At 48.6% G+C, this 20,211-nt stretch overlaps 1 protein-coding gene across 1 annotated transcript in view; it reads left to right on the top strand.

Annotated features, from left to right (window-relative positions):
- The window catches only part of PLCD1 (phospholipase C delta 1), an 80,618-nt gene that overhangs the window by 51,459 nt on the left and 8,948 nt on the right, over positions 1 to 20,211 (top strand). The window contains exons 7-12 of the mRNA XM_060248038.1: positions 1,006 to 1,150; positions 5,975 to 6,121; positions 10,325 to 10,453; positions 12,681 to 12,834; positions 14,945 to 15,061; positions 17,692 to 17,870. Coding sequence (XP_060104021.1) covers positions 1,006 to 1,150; positions 5,975 to 6,121; positions 10,325 to 10,453; positions 12,681 to 12,834; positions 14,945 to 15,061; positions 17,692 to 17,870 — 871 coding nt within the window. The remainder of the gene's footprint in view (positions 1 to 1,005; positions 1,151 to 5,974; positions 6,122 to 10,324; positions 10,454 to 12,680; positions 12,835 to 14,944; positions 15,062 to 17,691; positions 17,871 to 20,211) is intronic.

The following is a 20,211-nucleotide window of genomic DNA, read 5'->3' as shown; positions in this document are numbered from 1 at the left end:
GAGTGTTGGACTGGATGGGCCATTGGCCTGATCCAACATGGCTTCTCTTATGTTCTTATGTGACACAGAGTGTTGGACTGGATGAGCCATTGGCCTGATCCAACATGGCTTCTCTTATGTTCTTTATGCTCTGTGTACTGGATACTTGGGGAGCATTGGGAAGGCTTCTGGAGTTGTGGCCCTTTTGGTGGACCTCCTGAGGCCACCTGGATTTTGGCCACTGTGTGACACAGAGTTGTTTGGCCTGGATTGGCCATTTAATTGATCCAACAAGGCTTCTCTTATGTTCTTTATGCTCTGCGTACTGCGTACTTGGGGAGCATTGGGAGGGCTTCTGGAGTTCTGGCCCTTTTGGTGAACCTCCTGATGGCACCTGGGTTTTGGCCACTGTGTGACACAGAGTGTTGAACTGGATGAGCCATTGGCCTGATCCAACATGGCTTCTCTTATGTTCTTTATGCTCTGTGTACTGGATACTTGGGGAGCATAGGGAAGGCTTCTGGAGTTGTGGCCCTTTTGGTGGACCTCCTGAGGACATCTGGATTTTGGCCACTGTGTGACACAGAGTTGTTTGGCCTGGATTGGCCATTTAATTGATCCAACATGGCTTCTCTTATGTTCTTTATGCTCTGTGTACTGGGTGCTTGGGGAGCATTGGGAGGGCTTCTGGAGTTCTGGCCCTTTTGGTGGACCTCCTGAGGGCATCTGGGTTCTGGCCACTGTGGGAACTGTTGGTTCCTAACCAGTTTAGTATCCAGTCCGGCCCCTAAAGTCTAAGGCAAAGAAAGATGGCAAAATTGGCAAGGTTTGTCGAGCTCTCGGCAGGTCACAATACTTGGCCAAGGGCCGGTGTTGAACTTGGAAGGTTTTGTCAAGAGCCCTGACAGGAAAAACAACTCCTGAGGAAACTCGGTTTTGTCTGCTCTGCAGTTTCCCAAGCATCTTCCTTTTCCAGCCATTTTTGGAATTCTTGATTTCAGACTCCTTTCCTTCCTTTCTTTTCAGAGCCCTGACAAAAGGCTGCCGCTGCGTTGAACTCGACTGCTGGGACGGCCCGAATTCTGAGCCGGTCATTTACCACGGCTATACCCTCACGTCCAAGATCCTTTTCTGTGACGTCATCAAAGCCATCAAGAACTACGCTTTCAAGGTAAGGAACCCCCTTCCCCAATTCTCCCGGCCTTAGAACTATGTCTGCTTTCCCCCCTCATGGAATAGTTTAAAAAGGAGACCTGCCAAATTGTTTGTTCTGTTGCTTTTTTGTTCTTGCCCCTGAATATCCTTTGAGAAGAAGACTGCAGATTTATACCCCACTCTTCTCTCCGAATCCGAGACTTAGAGCAGCTTACAAGCTCTTATATCTTCTCCCCCCACAACAGACACCCTGTGAGGTGGGTGGGGCTGAGAGAGCTCTTACAGCAGTTGCCCTTTCAAGGACAACTCCTGCGAGAGCTATGGCTAACCCAAGGCCATTCCAGCAGGTGCAAGCGGAGAAGTGGGGAGTCAAACTCGGTTAACAGTCAAACAGTCGGTTATCTGTCAAACAGTCGGTTAACAGTCAAACTCGGTTCTCCCAGATAACAGTCCCAGATAACTTAACCACTACACAAAACCGGCTCTTGGCTTTCTGAAATCTGGGGACTTCCCACTATCTGTGGTACACTGGCTCTGATCCGCAGTTCGCACCTGTCCTCTCTAGACCAAAATTAGAAGACGTACAATAAGAAACGTCACTAGCATGTATGCAATTCAGCCCAAGGCCAGACTCAAGATAGCCTCGCAAACATTCTTTTGCCATATGTAATCTATTATTGATTTTTAAACTCCTTTCTGGGTCTTACATCTTATATTGTTTTTCTGTATTGCATTTACTATTGTATCATGAGCCTTTATGTGCAGACCTTGTTTGATCATCGAAGAAGGTCTATTTGGGCCGAAATGCTTCAGGTCGCAAAAGTTCCCTTATGTATACAAAGTATTTCTACCCCGTAATGAGGCTACAATTGGGCCTCTAAATCAGGAGTGTCAAACTCTCTTGTTATGAGGGCCGGATCTGACATAAATGAGACCTTGTTGAGCCAAGCCATGTTGGACCGGGCCGTGTGTGTTCCTATTTAAGATTAGGTAGCAGAGACACAGACAACTAAAGATTTTTTTTTTTTTTAAAATTAAGCTAAAACCTGCTTAAAACATTAGCGCTCGTTGGTCTGAAAGGTGTTTTCTTTGTATTTCTCCCATAGGATCCAGGGAACTGGGCAAAGGAAGCGCTGGCTCTTTCCTTCCTTCCCCAGGGGACCAGGAGCGGGGAGGAGCCTCAGCCAATAGAGAAAATCAAGGTTTTGCTCTGTAGCTCCTGTGCGATTGAGCAAGCCTTGCAAAGCAAGCTGAGATGCAGAAGGAAGCAAGAGAGAGGGAGAAGGAAGCAGACGACAGCCAGTTGCCCTGATAGGAGTCCTCCAGGGGCCTGATTTGGCCCCCGGGCCGCATGTTTGACATCCCTGATCTAGATGTTTTTAACCATTTGATAATGAATACTTGTAGTTTTGAGAATATGTAGGTTTCATATAAGTTTTGCAAAACCTGAGCAAGGATCAAGATGGATCGCCGTGCCGGTCTGTAGCAATAAAAAAGTGCAAGAATCTAGTAGCTCCTTAAAAGAGTAACAATTTGTGACTATTTGTGAGCTTTCGCTGAGGATCTGCAGAAGTGAGCAGTGACCCCCTGCCGCAAATGTTGTTCGTCTTTTAAGGTGCTCCAAGACTCTGGCTCTTTTCTACTGGGCGAGGCTGTTAGTGATAGGACGTTTTGGAGGTTATTAATCCACAGGGTTGTCGTAGGTTAGACGTGACTTGACATCACTTCCCACACACACACACGGCCGTGTTGGTCTGCAGTAGGAAGAGCTGGATTGGGGGCCAGATGCACCTCCAGAGAGCCAACAAGATTCTGTATCTGACAGAGGGAGCTTTGACATACACACAGAGGAACCACAGTCTGTCCACCAGATGCTCTTCAGAAGAGGATGGTCTCCACTCACCATCTAGGCTATGGCCACCTGGCACTGTTTAGATCAGGGGTGTCAAACATGCAATCCAGGGGCCGAATCAGGCCCCCGGAGGGCTCCTATCAGGCCCCTGAGCAACTGGCTGTCATCTGCTTCCTTCTCCCTCTCTCTTGTTTCCTTCTGCATCTCAGCTTGCTTTGCCAGGCTTGCTCAATCACACCGGAGCTACAGAGCAAACCCTCTATTTTCTCCAACGGCTGAGGCTTCTCCCTTGGGGAGGAAGGAGAGCTTGCTTTGCCAGGTTCTCTCAATCACACAGGAAAGCTACTGAGCCAAGCCTCTCTTCCTTCTATTGGCTGAGGCTCCTCCCCCTCCTGGTCATCCCCTTGGGAAGGAAGGAAGGAACCAGAGCTTCCTTTGCCGAGTACCTTGGATCTAATGGGAGAAATACAAAGAAAGCACCTTTGAAACCAATGAGTGCTAATGTTTTAAGCATGTTTTATTTTAAGGTTTTTTTTAAACAAACCTTAATTGTCTTTGTCTGTGTCTTTTATAACGTTTATATTTCTGCTGCCAAATCTTAAATAGGTACACGCATGGCCCGGCCCGACAACGTCTCATTTACGTCAGATTCAGCCCTCATAACAAATGGGTTTGACCCCCTGGTTTCGATCAGGGATGCCAAACATGTGGCCTGGGGGCCGAATTAAGCCCCCAAGCAGCTGGCTCTTGTCTGCTTCCTTCTCCCTCTCTCTTGCTTCCTTCTGCATCCCAGCTTGTTTTACAAGGCTTGCTCAATCGCATAGGAACTACAGAACAAAACCTCGATTTTCTCCATTGGTTGAGGCTCCTCCCCCTCCTGGTCCCCTGGGGAAGGCAGGAAAGAGCCAGAGCTTCCTTTGCTCAGTTCCCTGGATCCCCGGACAGAAATACAAAAAAAGCACCTTTACGACCCACAAGTGCTAATGTTCTTAGCCTGAGCCTGCCCCAGCGCGGAGGGCGGGATAGAAATCCAATAAACATAAACATTTAAGCATGTTTTAATTTTTTTTAAGAAGAATCTTTAGTCGTGTTTGTCTGTATCCTTTAAAAAGTTTAAATCTCTGCTTTGTTGTTGTTCTTCAGTCGCACAGTCGAGTCCGACTCTTTGCGAACCCGTGGATCTCTGCTATCTAATCTTAAATAGGTACACACATGGCCCGACATAGTCCAGTCTGGCCCAACAAGGTCTCATTTATGTCAGATCCAGCCCTCATAACAAATGAGTTGGACACCCCTGGTTTAGATGGAGGCATGATGTGTTTCCTAGGGCCACTGAAATGATTAAAGGGTTGGAACACTTTCCCTATGAAGAAAGGTTGAAATGTTTGGGGCTCTTTAGCTTGGAGAAACGTCGACTGCGGGGTGACATGACAGAGGTTTACAAGATTATACATGGGATGGAGAAAGCAGAGAAAGAAGTCCTTTTCACCCTTTCTCACAATACAAGAACTCGTGGGCATTCGATGAAATTGCTGAGCAGTCGGGTTAGAATGGATAACAGGATGTACTTCTTCACCAAAAGGGTGATTAACATGTGGAATTCACTGCCACAGGAGGTGGTGGCGGCTGCAAGCACAGCCAGCTTCAAGAGGGGGGTAGATAAAAATATGGAGCAGAGGTCCATCAGTGGCTATTAGCCACAGTGTGTGTGTATATGTATATGTGTGTGTGTGTGTATATATATATATCTTGGCCACTGTGTGACACAGAGTGTTGGACTGGATAGGCCATTGGCCTGATCCAACATGGCCTCTCTTATGTTCTTATGTAACACAGAGTGTTGGACTGGATGGGCCATTGGCCTGATCCAACATGGCCTCTCTTATGTTCTTCTGTGACACGGAGTGTTGGACTGGATGGGCCATTGGCCTGATTCAACATGGCTTCTCTTATGTTCTTCCGTGACACGGAGTGTTGGACTGGATGGGCCATTGGCCTGATCCAACGTGGCTTCTCTTATGTTCTTATGTAACACAGAGTGTTGGACTGGATGGGCCATTGGCCTGATCCAACATGGCCTCTCTTATGTTCTTATGTAACACAGAGTGTTAGACTGGATGGGCCATTGGCCTGATCCAACATGGCTTCTCTTATGTTCTTATGTAACACAGAGTGTTAGACTGGATGGGCCATTGGCCTGATTCAACATGGCTTCTCTTATGTTCTTCTGTGACACGGAGTGTTGGACTGGATGGGCCATTGGCCTGATCCAACATGACTTCTCTTATGTTCTTATGTGACACAGAGTGTTGGACTAGATGGGCCATTGGCCTGATCCAACATGGCTTCTCTTATGTTCTTATGTGACACAGAGTGTTGGACTGGAGGAGCCACTGGCCTGATCCAACAGGGCTTCTCTTCTGTTCTTATGTGACACAGAGTGTTGGACTGGAAGGGCCATTGGCCTGATCCAACAGGGCTTCTCTTATGTTCTTATGTGACACAGAGTGTTGGACTGGATGGGCCATTGGCCTGATCCAACAGGGCTTCTCTTATGTTCTTATGTGACACAGAGTGTTGGACTGGAAGGGCCATTGGCCTGATCCAACAGGGCTTCTCTTATGTTCTTATGTGACACAGAGTGTTGGACTGGAAGGGCCATTGGCCTGATCCAACAGGGCTTCTCTTATGTTCTTATGTGACACAGAGTGTTGGACTGGATGGGCCATTGGCCTGATCCAACAGGGCTTCTCTTATGTTCTTATGTGACACAGAGTGTTGGACTGGAAGGGCCATTGGCCTGATCCAACATGGCTTCTGTTATGTTCTTATGTGACACAGAGTGTTGGACTGGATGGGCCATTGGGCTGATCCAACATGGCTTCTCTTATGTTCTTCTGTGACACAGAGTGTTGGACTGGATGGGCCACTGGCCTGATCCAACAGGGCTTCTCTTATCTTCTTATGTTCTTGTTCCCTTCTCTGCAGACCTCCCCGTATCCCGTCATCCTCTCCCTGGAGAACCACTGCAGTCTCGAACAACAGAAGATGATGGCCCACCATATGGAGACCATCCTGCAAGACATGCTGCTCCTGGCCCCTGTGGATTCCAACAAGGGCTTACCTTCACCAGAGGTGAGTTTAGCAAGATCCAAGGACGGCTGTCATCCAGATAGACCCAGGTGGGCAGCCGTGTTGGTCTGAAGCAGTAGAACAAAGTAGGAGTCCAGTGGCACCTTTAAGACCAACAAAGTTTTATTCAGAACGTAAGAAGAAGATGAAGAAGAAGATACTGGATTTATATCCCGCCCTCCACTCCGAAGAGTCTCAGAGCGGCTCACAATCTCCTTTCCCTTCCTCCCCCACAACAGACATCCTGTGAGGTAGATGAAGATATTGGATTTATATCCCGCCCTCCACTCCGAAGAGTCTCAGAGCGGCTCACAATCTCCTTTACCTTCCTCCCCCACAACAGACACCCTGTGAGGTAGATGAAGATATTGGATTTATATCCCACCCTCCACTCTGAAGAGTCTTAGAGCGGCTCACAATCTCCTTTACCTTCCCTCCCCCCCCGCCCACAACAGACACCCTGTGAGGTAGAAGAAGATATTGGATTTATATCCAACCCTCCACTCCGAAGAGTCTCAGAGCGGCTCACAATCTCCTTTCCCTTCCTCTCCCACAACAGACACCCTGTGAGGTGGATGGGGCTGGAGAGGGCTCTCACAGCAGCTGCCCTTTCACGGACAACCTCTGCCAGAGTTATGGCTGACCCAAGGCCATTCCAGCAGCTGTAAGTGGAGGAGTGGGGAATCAAACCCGGTTCTCCCAGATAAGAGTCCGCACACTTCACCACTACACCATACTGGCTCTCCAGCTTTTGGGTGTGCATGCACACTTCTTCAGATGAGAAATCGGGTACAGTGAACAGAACTACATAGGAACATAAGATAAGCCATGTTGGATCAGGCCAATGGCCCATCCAGTCCAACACTCTGCGTCACATAAGAACATAAGAGAAGCCATGTTGGATCAGGCCAGTGGCCCATCCAGTCCAACACTCTGTGTCACATAAGAACACAAGAGAAGCCATGTTGGATCAGGCCAATGGCCTATCCAGTCCAACACTCTGTGTCACACAGTGACCAAAAAAGCCCAGGTGCCATCAGGAGGTCCACCAGTGGGGCCAGGACACTAGAAGCCCTCCCACTGTGCCCCCCCCAAGCACCAAGAATACAGAGCATCACTGCCCCAGACAGAAAGTTTCAACAATACCCTGTGGCTGATAGCTACTGATGAACCATATGCTTATCCAATCCCCTCTTGAAGCTGTCTATGCTTGTAGCTGGTATACACATAGCTGGTAGGCAGTGGTTTAGAATACAAAATGGTTACAAATTTAAAATCCAATTATAGTAAAATTAACAAATTGAGCAAACCTTTGATCTGGGTAGCATGAGTGTGAGAAACCCATAAAATGGTAACATGTCAAAATGTGAGAACGTCTGCTAATCACTCTATAATAATAATAATAATGATGATGATTTTATTTATATCCCACCCTCCCCGCTGAGGCAGGCTCAGGGCGGCTCACAGACATGGAAAGTGCCACGATTACAGCAATACATTATACAGTAAAATACATTAAATTAATTTATTAATTAATTAAAACCATTTCAATCAAGGTTCTATTGTTTATGCCTGGGCCAAAATGAGGGCATTTCTTTCTCAGAAGTTTTCCCCGTCCAGCAAATTTACCTTTTAACATTTCGCATATATATAGTTTGCCATTAGAAGAAAAATGCATTAAAATATTACATTAAAAAAGATGGGTTTAGTATATGTAACGTCTATTTAGTTTATGTAAACTTCTAGGTTTGCTGACCTCCAGGTTGGGGGCTGGCGATCGCCTGGAATTACAGCTCATCTCTAAAGACCAGTTCCCTGGGAGAAAATGGGGGCTTTGGAAGGTGGACCCTGTGGCGGAACCGACCCGATTCCGCCTTCAGCCCTGGTCCCATCAACTCCCTTTTGAGTTGCCAACTCCTGAAGGGAGCTTATCTTCTTCCCGCCCACTAGGACATGCTGCCACCACCTGTTCAATTTAGGGGTTCCTGACTGAGAGGAACGGGACTCCCAATCCCCCTTGCCAGTTCTGAGGCCTGGCCTCAAGGTCCTCTGCCAACTCAGCTCCTGGTTATGACAGAGGTCAAAGTCCTTCTTTGGGAGACCCCTGGAGGATTGGCACCCTTGCCAACTGCATGCATTCCCCCTTCCCTGGACTCCCCTCTAGCAGTAGCGTGGTCTAAAGCGGTTGGGGAAACTATGTGGCACAGAGGGACTACCTTTTAAAAAGACAAAACATTTATTTAAAATTTACAACTATATACAGGCATTTTAAAATAGCGAACAGAAGAAATAAATCAAACTAGGGGAAAACGCTCCTTCTTCCCCTAATATAATACTTGCCCTGGCCATACCATCCAGCACAGACAGACTCACCAACCCAACTGACTGAACTCAAAGCCCAACTCAAACCCAAGGCTTCCCACCAGAAATCACTAATATAAAACCCAGTTCCCGCCCAGGAACTGGTTTTCCCTTCTGCAGCCTTCTGGGAGACCAGCCTGAAAGACTTCCTGCCTCCTCAGAATTGCTCCTTCCAGACCGGAGGGGAGAGGAGAAGAGGAAGAGACTAGGCCAAAGCCTGCCTTCAGTTTGATGGCCTCTTCCTGCCAACGCCCAGATAACCATAGACTAAAATGGCGTTTCTCCACAGACCCTATAACATCACATCTCTGCTCTTCCCTCTCAACAACTTGCCCTCCCCTGGGTCCACCCCCAAATTGCCAGGAATTCCTCAACCTGGAGTTGGCAGCCCTATTGCTATCTTGGCAAGAGAGGGGGGCGGAGCTGACTCTGCCAACAGTATGCTGAATTTCGCCACCCTGCAACATGCAATGATGTTTTCCCGATGTCGTGATTTTGTGCTCTTCTCTGCCCCCTACTGGTGGCCTTCCTCATGCTAGCTCCACCCGTAGAAACCATGGAGATGACACAGATGTGTTCCTCTGCGTGATTCGCTATTCAGGTTGTCATGGACTCTGACTATTAATTAAACCAAGCAGGCCTGACAATTTCTGCAAACAAACGTTTGTTTCTTTCTGCATCAGCAAGGCTCTTATCGCTGTTCCATCCTTGAGAAGGATAATTATGATTAAATGGCTTCATGCCCAGAACGGAACCTAAGAACAAACTGAGCGCAGCTATTTCCATGGGAAAGAGCTGGATTCGAGTACAGGGGCACCTTTGAGACCAACAAATTATGGGGGGTATGGCCAGTCGAGAGGGGTATTTTAATTCTGGGCTGTTGGTGATGTGACAGCTATTAGCCAATAGGTGCTCATCACAGCTTTAGTACAGTTAGCTTAGAGGATAGAAATAGTCCATAACAGGGGTGGCCAAGGGTAGCGCTCCAGATTTTTTTTTGCCTACAACTCCCATCAGCCCTAGCCATTGGCCATGCTGGCTGGGGCTGATGGGAGTTGAAGGCAAAAAAAACATTTGGAGAGCTACCATTGGCCACCCCTGGTCTATAAAGCTGCAGACTCTCCCCCACTCCCCCCCAAATCATCAAATGTTTGGGGAAAAGTACATGCATTTTCATGTCTCCACCCCTATCGAAGCAAATACAGTCTCTATGTTAAGACAGATGAACACCTATTGGCTAACAACTGGAATATCACTCCTTCCCAGGCCTTGAATTCAGCAGGAGCTCACAGGAGCACAGCTCCTGAACCTTTCTGAGAGTTCCCCCTCCTCCTCCCCACCTACCTTGTCCATTGAATAGTAGGTGCAGCTGCATAACAATCCCTGGATTAGGAGAGCGGGCAGCCAGCCAGCCACCAGGGACTTTGCCACACCCCCAGTAGTCCTCATTAACTCCTGGAGAAGCCCACGCCACCCTTTCTCTGCTTATGTGATTTTGGGCAGCAGGTGGCTTGCTGGCCTTTTGACTGTGGGGGGAGGGGGCAGCCAAGGAGAGCCCCTGGCGAGCGAGGCCTGCTTGGGCAGGCTGGATCTATCCAGCCCAAGCAGGCCTCGCTCACCCGGGGCTCTCCTTTCTCGCATCAGGTTGCTTTTGGCTGGTGGGGGGCTGGCATATGCTTATGATTTATGCTAATAAGCTCTGTCACCTATTTTTTTTACAAAACAACCCCTGCTCCTTCCACAATCCGAAAGCTATTGCACCTAATTCACGTCCTCTTTTTCTTCCTCACCTGCACCACTGTGGCACATTGTTCAACTGACATCCTTTCCCTCTGTCTCTTCCAGCAACTGAAGGGGAAGATTCTTGTGAAAGGGAAAAAGCTGAGTGCCGAGGCTGAAGACGTCTCCGACGAGGACGAAGCAGCTGAAATGGAAGACGAAGCCGTGAAGATCGAGGTAGAAAGCAAAAAGACGGTGAGTCTTATGAGCCGTTCTCCAAACCACATTTGTTTCAGTTCCAAACAAATAGAACACATGAAGCTACCTTCTTCCTTCTAGAGCCAGTTTGGCGTAGTGCAGGGGTGGACAATGGTAGCTCTCCAGATGTTTTTTCCCTACAACTCCCATCAGTCACAGCCAGCATGGCCAATGGCTGGGGCTGATGGGAGTTGTAGGCAAAAAAACATCTGGAGAGCTACCATTGGCCACCCTTGGTGTAGTGGTTAAAGTGCGTGGATTCTGATCTGGGAGAATCGGGCTTGATTCCCCACTCCTCCATTTGCACCTGCTGGGTGACCTTGAGTCAGTCACAGTTCTCTCAGGGGTGTTCTCTCAAGAGCAGTTCTCTCAGAGCTCTCTCAATCCCACTACCTCACAGGGTGTCTGTTGTGGGGAGAGGAAGGGAAGGAGATTGTAAGCCGCTTTGAGACTCTGAGTGAAGGGTGGGGTATAAATCCAATCTCCTCTCCTTCTTCTGAATCAAACCTTTGCAACTCTCTGTCTGGGGCAACTGATGCTCTGTATTTTGGTGCTTGGGAGGGGCAACAGCGGGAGGACTTCTAGTGTCCTGGCCCCACTGGTGAACCTCCTGATGGACTTCATGATGGCACCCTGAACCTCTCTTGCTTTGAAAACCCTATGGCAGGGATGGCCAATGGTAGCTCTCCAGATGTTTTTTTTTGCCTACAACTCCCATCAGCCCCAGCCAGCATGGCCAATGGCTGGGGCTGATGGGAGTTGTAGGCAGAAAACATCTGGAGAGCTACCATTGGCCACCCCTGCCCTATGGGGCTCCCGTAAGTTGGCTGTGCCCTGACAGGGCTTTCTACCACCACCAAAGATCCCATACTGTTTCATAATATATCTCTGGCCCTGTCCCATTCCGTTGTTGCAAGCCTGTCCTTTCCATTGTGAGTCTCTCTCAGGGTTCCTTGGAACAGAACTGGAAAACCACTGCCCCAGTTTATGACAGGGAGTCTTGAACGACACATTGCACTGCTGCGGTTGTCCCTTGAGATGATCAGAAGCATGGAGGGAGGTGCTTTGAAAATGGTTCTGGGGAAAACAGATTCAGGTGGGTCACCGTGTTGGACTGAAGCAGCAGAACCAAGTTTGAGTCCAGGAGCACTTTTAAGACCAGCAAAATTTAATGCTGGGTATAAAGCTTGCATACGCGTGCACTCTTCTTCAGATGCATTGAAGAAGAAGATGAAGATATTGGATTTATATCCCACCCTCTACTCTGAATTTCAGAGTCTCAGAGCAGCTCACAATCTCCTTCCCCCCACCCCCCGCCACAACAGACACCCTGTGAGATAGAAGAAGATATTGGATTTATATCCTGCCCTCCATTCCAAAGAGCCTCAGAGGGGCTCATAATCTCCTTTACCTTCCTCTCCCCCACAACAGACACCCTGTGAGGTAGAAGAAGGTACTGGATTTATATCCCGCTCTCCACTCCAAAGAGTCTCAGAGGGGCTCACAATCTCCTTTACCTTCCTCCCCACCACAACAGACACCCTGTGAGGTAGATGAAGATATTGGATTTATATCCCGCCCTCCACTCCAAAGAGTCTCAGAGAGGCTCACAATCTCCGTTCCCTTCCTCCCCCACAACAGACACCCTGTGAGGTAGAAAAAGATACTGGATTTATATCCCACCCTATACTCTGAATCTCAGAGTCTCAGAGCAGCTCACAATCTCCTTTCCCTTCCCACCCCCCCACAACAGATGCCCTGTGAAGTAGAAGAAGATATTGGATTTATATCCCACCCTTTACTCTGAATCTCAGAGTCTCAGGGCGGTCACAATCTCCTTTACCTTTCTCGCCCCCCCCCCCCAACAGGCACCCTGTGAGGTAGGTGGGACTGAGAGAATTCTTACAGCAGCTGCCCTTTCAAGGACAACTCCTGTGAAACCTATGGCTGACCCAAAGCCATTCCAGCAAGTGCAAGTGGAGGAGTGGGGAATTAAACCTGGATCTCCCAGATAAGAGTCTGCGCACTTAGCCAGTACACCAAGCAGAAGAAGCATGCATGCACATGAAAATTTATACCCAGAATTGAACTTTGTTTGTCTTAAAGGTGCCACTGGACTCAGACGTTGTTCTTCTGGAGAAAACTGAAAGGTGTCCTTGAAAGGTGACCAGCTGAAAAGATAATTTGCAAAAAATATCATGGCTCTTTCTCACTCTCTCTTCAGAGCGATAAACTGAAGCTTGCCAAAGAGCTGTCCGACACGGTCGTCTACTGCAGAAGCGTCCACTTCGAAGGGTTCGACGACTCCAATCCGCGGCCCTCCAACGAGATGTCGTCCTTCAGTGAAAGCAAAGCCTTGAAGCTGGCTCAGGAGTCTGGTAGGTACCGCAACGTGGTCCCCACTTCTCCAAGTAGTGAGATGTTCCAGAGCAGGCGTGGTCAAACTTGTTTAACATAAGAGCCACATAGAATAAATGTCAGATGTTTGAGAGCTGCAAGACATGAACATCAGATGTTTGAGAGCTGGGAGAGAGGGAGGGAGGAAGGAAGGAAGCAAGCTACTTGGATCGATAGTTCTGCTGTGCGATTGAGAGAGCCTGCAAAGCAACTTTCCCTCTCCCCTTCCGAGAAAATAGAGGCTTTGCTCTGTAGCTCCTGTGCGATTGAGCAAGCCTTGCAAAGCAAGCTGTGATGCAGAAGGAAGCAAGATATAGGGAGAAGGAAGCAAATGACAGCCAGTTACTTGGGGGCCTGATAGGAGCCCTCCGGGAGCCTAATTCAGCTCCCAGGGCACATGTTTGACACCCCTGCTCTAGAATAATTCAGCTTGGCATTACGAAGTTTTGCATAGTTTGCAGAAAGCAAACATACAATTTGGCTAAGAGCTGGAGATGGGCATCCTGCACCCTTGGGTGCTTCACCTTCAGCCAACTTACACCCCTCTCTCAGTCATTTCTAAACTCCTACAGACTGCTTTTTGTCTACATATATTACCACCACCACCCCCCACCCCCCGTTCCCTGAGATGGGTCTGGGAATGTCACTTGGAGAAGACAGTCATCTTCAGCTCAGCTCTGGAACACTAAAGAAATCACAATTAGGGCATGAAAGTGAGGCCATGCAACCAGTGTTTAGAGGTGTACTGCCTTCCGAACATGGAGGCTTTTGAAAATGATCGTGACTCACAGCAGTGGATAAATGAATTTGTCTACTTCTTTTGAAAACAGTATTAAAATTAGTTGGGCTGTTCTCCATTCTTGTTTCTGTCGCTTGTGTGTCACTGTTGCTTTGGGGGCGGGGGGGGGGGGGTTGGTCCCTTTTCCACATGTGTTTTGCTCCCTCTAGTGGTCTATTCAATATTACATCACTGTATGTCCACAATATCTCCCTGCATTTTAAATCTGCAGGAGGTATGGCAGACATACCGAGATGAAGTATCAAACTGACCAGGAGAGCAAAGCGGAGTGCAGAAAAGGAAAAAAACAGTAAAGGTAGTCCCCTGTGCAAGCACCAGTCATTTCTGACTCTGGGGTGACGTTGCATCACGACGTTTTCACAGCAGACTTTCTTTTACGGGGTGGTTTGCCCTTGCCTTCCCCAGTCATCTACACTTTCCCCCTAGCAAGCTGGGGACTCATTTGACTGACCTTACACCTAGCCGGGATGGAACTTGACGTAACTGGCCTGCCATCTGTTTATATAAAATGATATGTTATTGGTTTTAAGCTGCATTGTTTTTATGAATTGAAATGTATTGGTTTTAATGTTTAAATGTGAAGTATTTAATTGTTTATATTTAAATTGTTAAATTGTTATTGTTGGAAGCCGCCCTGAGCCACTCCTGGGAAGGGCGGGATACAAATCCCGAATAAATAAAATAAAAATAAATAAACCTCAGAAGGATGGAAGGCTGAGTCAACCTCGAGCTGGCTACCTGAATCCAGCTTCCGCTGGGATCAAACTCAGGTCATGAGCAGAGAGCTCAGACTGCAGTACTGCAGCTTTACCACTCTGTGCCACGGGGCACCTGTGCAGAAAAGGACCCCCCCCCCCCCCCAAAGCAATAGGGACACACAAGCGATGAAAATGAGAATGCAGAAGAACCCCTTGTGGCAGTGAATTGCATAGGCTAGGTTTGTTGGGAAAATATATGGAATTCTGGCAGAGCTCCTTTGCATATTAAGCCACACCCCCTGATGTAGCCAATCCTCCTGGAGCTTACAGTAGGCCTTGTACTAAGAGCCCTGTAAGCTCTTGGAGGATTGGCTAAATCAGGGGTGTGTGGCCTAATAGGCAAAGGAGCTCCTGCTAGAATATATATATTGTCTGTCCTGAGCCTGATCAATTCCCAGATTCTAGGGAGATAAGAGAAGAAGGAAAAAATGTTTCTCTCTCTCCCTCTCTGTCTCTCTCTCACACACACACACGCCCACACCCCAAAGTGAAAGGAGAACCGTGTGTCCTTCTGTCTCTCTGTCTTCCTCCTAGGAACCAGCTTCATCCGTCACAACATCAAGCAACTAAGCCGGATCTACCCAGCAGGGTGGAGGACGGATTCCTCGAACTACAATCCAGTTGACATGTGGAATGTGGGTTGCCAGATAGGTAAGCAGAGAAGTCCCTTGTTAAAAAGCAGTGGAGGACGCAATGCAGCACTTTCAAGTCCCATAGAGGTTGATAAGAGCAGGACTTTTTTTGGAAGCAGGCACTCCTTTGCATATTAGGCCACACCCCTGATGTAGCCAATCCTCCTGGAGCTGACAGTAGGCCCTGAATGAAGAGCCCTGGAACCTCTTGGAGGATTGGCTACATAAGGGGTGTGTGGCCTATTATGCAAGGGAATTCCTGCTACAAAAAAATCCCTGGATAAGAGAGATGGGAGCACGTTGAAAACTCTCCAGTTGAAATCCATCGGTTTTAAAGTGCTTAATACTGCCTGGTTTGGGCCCAGTATGTTTTTTTAAATATATTTTTGCATGTGTGCATGTATGTGTTTGTTCCCCCATGCATGGAAGTCACAGTGACTTCTGACAACTCCCACCACATAAGAACATAAGAGAGGCCGTGTTGGATCAGGCCAATGGCCCATCCAGTCCAACACTCTGTGTCACATAAAAACATAAGAGAGGCCGTGTTGGATCAGGCCAATGGCCCATCCAGTCCAACACTCTGTGTCCCATAAAAACATAAGAGAGGCCATGTTGGATCAGGCCAATGGCCCATCCAGTCCAACACTCTGTGTCCCATAAGAACTTAAGAGAGGCCATGTTGGATCAGGCCAATGGCCCATCCAGTCCAACACTCTGTGTCACATAAAAACATAAGAGAGGCCGTCTTGGATCATGCCAATGGCCCATCCAGTCCAACACTCTGTGTCACATAAAAACATAAGAGAGGCCGTGTTGGATCAGGCCAATGGCCCATCCAGTCCAACACTCTGTGTCACATAAAAACATAAGAGAGGCTGTGTTGGATCAGGCCAGTGGCCCATCCAGTCCAACACTCTGTGTCACATAAAAACATAAGAGAGACCGTGTTGGATCAGGCCAGTGGCCCATCCAGTCCAACACTCTGTGTCCCATAAAAACATAAGAGAGGCCGTGTTGGATCAGGCCAATGGCCCATCCAGTCCAACACTCTGTGTCCCATAAGAACTTAAGAGAGGCCATGTTGGATCAGGCCAATGGCCCATCCAGTCCAACACTCTGTGTCACATAAAAACATAAGAGAGGCCGTGTTGGATCAGGCCAATGGCCCATCCAGTCCAACACTCTGTGTCACATAAAAACATAAGAGAGGCCGTGTTGGATCAGGCCAATGGCCCATCCAGTCCAACACTCTGTGTCACATAAAAACATAAGAGGAGCCATCTTGGATCAGGCCAATGGCCCATCCAGTCCAACACTCTGGGTCACATAAGAACATAAGAGAGGCCATGTTGGATCAGGCCAGTCGCCCATCCAGTCCAATACTCTGGGTCATATAAGAACATAAGAGAGGCCATGTTGGATCAGGCCAATGGCCCATCCAGTCCAACACTCTGTGTCACATAAGAACTTAAGAGAGGCCATGTGAAATCAGGCCAATGGCCCATCCAGTCCAACACTCTGGGTCACATAAGAACATAAGAGAAGCCATGTTGGATCAGGCCAATGGCCCATCCAGTCCAACACTCTGGGTCACACAGTCGCCAAAAAAATCCCAGGTGCCATCAGGAGGTCCACCAGTGGGGCCAGGACACTAGAAGACCTCCCACTGTGCCTTCCCCACAAGCACCCAGAATACAGAGCATCATTTGCCTCAGTCAGAGAGTTCCAACAATATGCTGTGGCTAATAACCACCGATGGACCTCTTCTCCATATGCTTATCCAATCCCCTCTGTGGCATGGAGGGCATTCAGGGAAGTGGCTTGATACAGCCTGCCTCTGCCTCTGCCTCTCGACTCTGGTATTCCTTGGAGGTCTCCCATCCGAATACTTGCCAGGGTCAGCCGTGCTCAGCTTCCCAGATCTGATAAGATGGGACTTGCCTGGGCTATCCAAGTGGGCCCAGTATGTTTTGTTGATGATAACGACTAAGGCTACAGGGACATGTTACGAGAATCATTCGAATGCGTTTGCTTCCCACCAAAGTGTGGACAAGGCTAACAGAGAGAATGGCTGGTCCACAGCCAGCGATTGAACTTCACGGCAGAACGGGGATTTGAACTCAGAGCTAGTCTGGCCAATTAACTAGTACACTGGACCGGCAGTGCCTTTGTCTCTAGGCAAAAAGAGTTTCATTTCCCTTAGCATGTAGTTCTGCTGCGGCCCAAGCATTCAAGGTATTTGTCTATTCCAGTGGTTGCCAAACTTGCTTAACATAAGAGCCACATGGAATAAATGTCAGGTGTTTGAGAGCCGCAAGACATGAATGCCAGACGTTTGAGAGCTGCAAGGAAGGAAGGAAGGAAGGAAATAGATGGGGAGTGAAGAGAGGTGGAAAGAAAGCAGCTTGGAGAAGTGATTTAAAGAGAAAAATGCTTTCTCCAAGTCGGCCGATGGGACGGTGGGGCTTCAAGAGTCACACAATATGCTTGAAAAGCCACATGTGGCTCTCGAGCCACAGTTTGGCCACCCCTGGTCTATACACTAACTTTTAACACCTTTCCCGGGATCTGTTACACACAAAATTATTTTTCTCAAATTGTTAAGGTATTTAGTAACAAAACGTTTCTTCCCCCACCCCCTTCTAGTTGCCTTGAATTTTCAGACCAAGGGTACCGAGATGGATGTATACCAGGGCCGATTTCAAGAAAACGGCTTCTGTGGGTATGTCCTCAAACCGGACTTTCTTCAGGACCAGAACTCTAAATTCAATCCCAAATCCATCACCGGAGGGCCGTGGCGGACGCGGAAAAAACTCCGAGTTAAGGTAAGAGCCGAAGTCGGAAGTCATGAAGAGGGAGGGCCTGGCTTGCAGAGGACTGTGGGACAAAAAAACCCCACCGCTCTAGTTTATCAACCTCACCTTTACACTTGGCCCTTGCACGTACAGCCCTTCTAGATCAGGCCAGTGTTCCCTCTAAGCTGAGTTGGCGTGAGCTAGCTCACAGATCTTTAGCCTCCAGCTCACACCTTTTTGTCTTAGCTCAGGGCGGATGGCCCCTGAGCATGCTGATTTCTGCAGTCGCTCACAACCGTCATGCCAGGAGCTCCCAAAGTCGAATTTTTGCTCACAAGACTCTGCAGCTTAGAGGGAACATTGCACGATGCCCAGGGATTTGCCACAGGAGGTTGTTTTGCTTCTGCGAGAAGAATGCAGAAGGAGCGTTAACCGCCCACGTGGTTTTCTCCCTGCAAGTTGTCCGGTCGGTCAAGTGCCTGGAAGTCAAAGAACCACAGGCTGACTGCAATCTCTAAGACTAGCCAGTGCGTGCACTTTGTGATGACTCAACACACCACAAGTTGTGGCTTAGTGCCTCCAAGGGGAAGGGACCCTCTAGTGGCCCATTTGGAGACTTTTAGGTCACATTGGCAATTCAAATGCTCTGGTTTGAGGACAAACGCGATTGCAAAATTGGGCTTAAGCCGTAGAGTTCTGCCCCAAAACCAAGATGTTGTTTCTGGGTGACATCATCACGTTGGGCAATGACGTCGTTTCCGGGTGACATAATCACGTTGGGCAATGACGTCGTTTCCGGGTGACATCATCACATTGGGCAATGACGTCGTTTCCGGGTGACATCATATTGGGCAATGACGTCGTTTCCGGGTGACATAATAATGTTGGGCAATGACGTCGTTTCCGGGTGACATCATCACATTGGGCAATGACGTCATTTCCAGGTGACATCATCACATCGGGCAATGACGTCGTTTCCGGGTGACATCATCACGTTGGGCAATGACGTCGTTTCCGGGTGACATCATCACGTTGGGCAGGGCTTTTTTTGTAGCCGGAACTCCTTTGTGCTGCTGGAACCTTCTTTGACAATGTAGGCCCAGAGAGCAGCCACTGCCAAATCCGCCTTTTTCCATCGGAGGTGGGTGAAGCAGTGGGTTCCCTTCCTTGAGCGCGGTGACTTGGCAACCGTGATCCATGCGATGATCACCTTGAGATTGAACTACTGTAATGCCCTCTACGTGGGGCTGCCCGTCTCGAACCCGGAAACTGTAGCTAGTGCAGAACGCGGCAGCCAGGCTATTATTAGGGCTTCCCAAGTGGGAGCACGTACAGCCGGGGCTGCGGGAACTGCACCGGCTACCAATAGTATACCTCAGGGGTGGCCAATGGTAGCTCTCCAGATGTTTTTTTGCCTACAACTCCCATCAGCCCCAGCCATTGGCCATGCTGGCTGGGGCTGATGGGAGTTGTAGGCAAAAAAATCTGGAGAGCTACCATTGGCCAACCCTGGTGCTGGTTATTACCTTTAAAGCTCTGTATGGCCAAAGACCTGCTTACCTTGGGGACCATCTCTCCCCACACGTTCCCCACAGCGTACTTAGATCTGGGACGAAAAATCTATTAGCGATCCCCGGGCCGAGGGAAGCTAAACTACAGTCCACCAGAGAGCGGGGCCTTCTCGATTGCTGCCCCCTATCGGTGGAATCAACTGCAGGAAGAAGCTAGGGCCTTGCAAGACCTCGCTCTGTTCCGCAAGGCCTGTAAGACCACTCTATTCCGGCAGACCCTTAATCTGACATCGAAGGAATAATACGGGGAGACTGAGCTATGTCGAATATAGACTGAACGCCATCTGAAGCGAAAAAACATCAGATACAATTAGCACCAGACTATTCTTAATTGTTCTTAACCAGGGCTCTTTTTCTAGCAGGAGCTCCTCTGCATATTATTGGCTACATCAGGGAGGTGTGGCCTCAGGGTGGAATTCTAGCAGGAGCTCCTTTGCATATTAGGCCACACCCCACTGCTGTAGACAATCCTCCTGGAGCTTACAGTAGGCCCTGTACGAAGAGCCCTGTAAGGAATTCTAGGACCTCCTTTGCATATTAGGCCACACACCCCTGATGTAGCCAATCCTCCTGGAGCTTACAGTAGGCCCTGTACGAAGAGCCCTGTAAGGAATTCTAGGACCTCCTTTGCATATTAGGCCACACCCCACTGCTGTAGCCAATCCTCCTGGAGCTTACAGTAGGCCCTGTATTAAGAGCCCTCTTAGCTCTTGGAGAATCGGCTACATCAGGGGGAGTGGCCTAATATGCAGAGGAGCTTCTGCTAGAAAAAGAGCCCTGCTCTTAACCATTTTAACCAT

This window comes from Heteronotia binoei, chromosome 10 (assembly GCF_032191835.1).
Source record: "Heteronotia binoei isolate CCM8104 ecotype False Entrance Well chromosome 10, APGP_CSIRO_Hbin_v1, whole genome shotgun sequence".
NCBI classification, from domain to species: domain Eukaryota; kingdom Metazoa; phylum Chordata; class Lepidosauria; order Squamata; family Gekkonidae; genus Heteronotia; species Heteronotia binoei.
The sequence above is the reverse complement of the archived record's forward strand: the minus strand, read 5'-3'. Positions and strand labels throughout refer to the sequence as shown.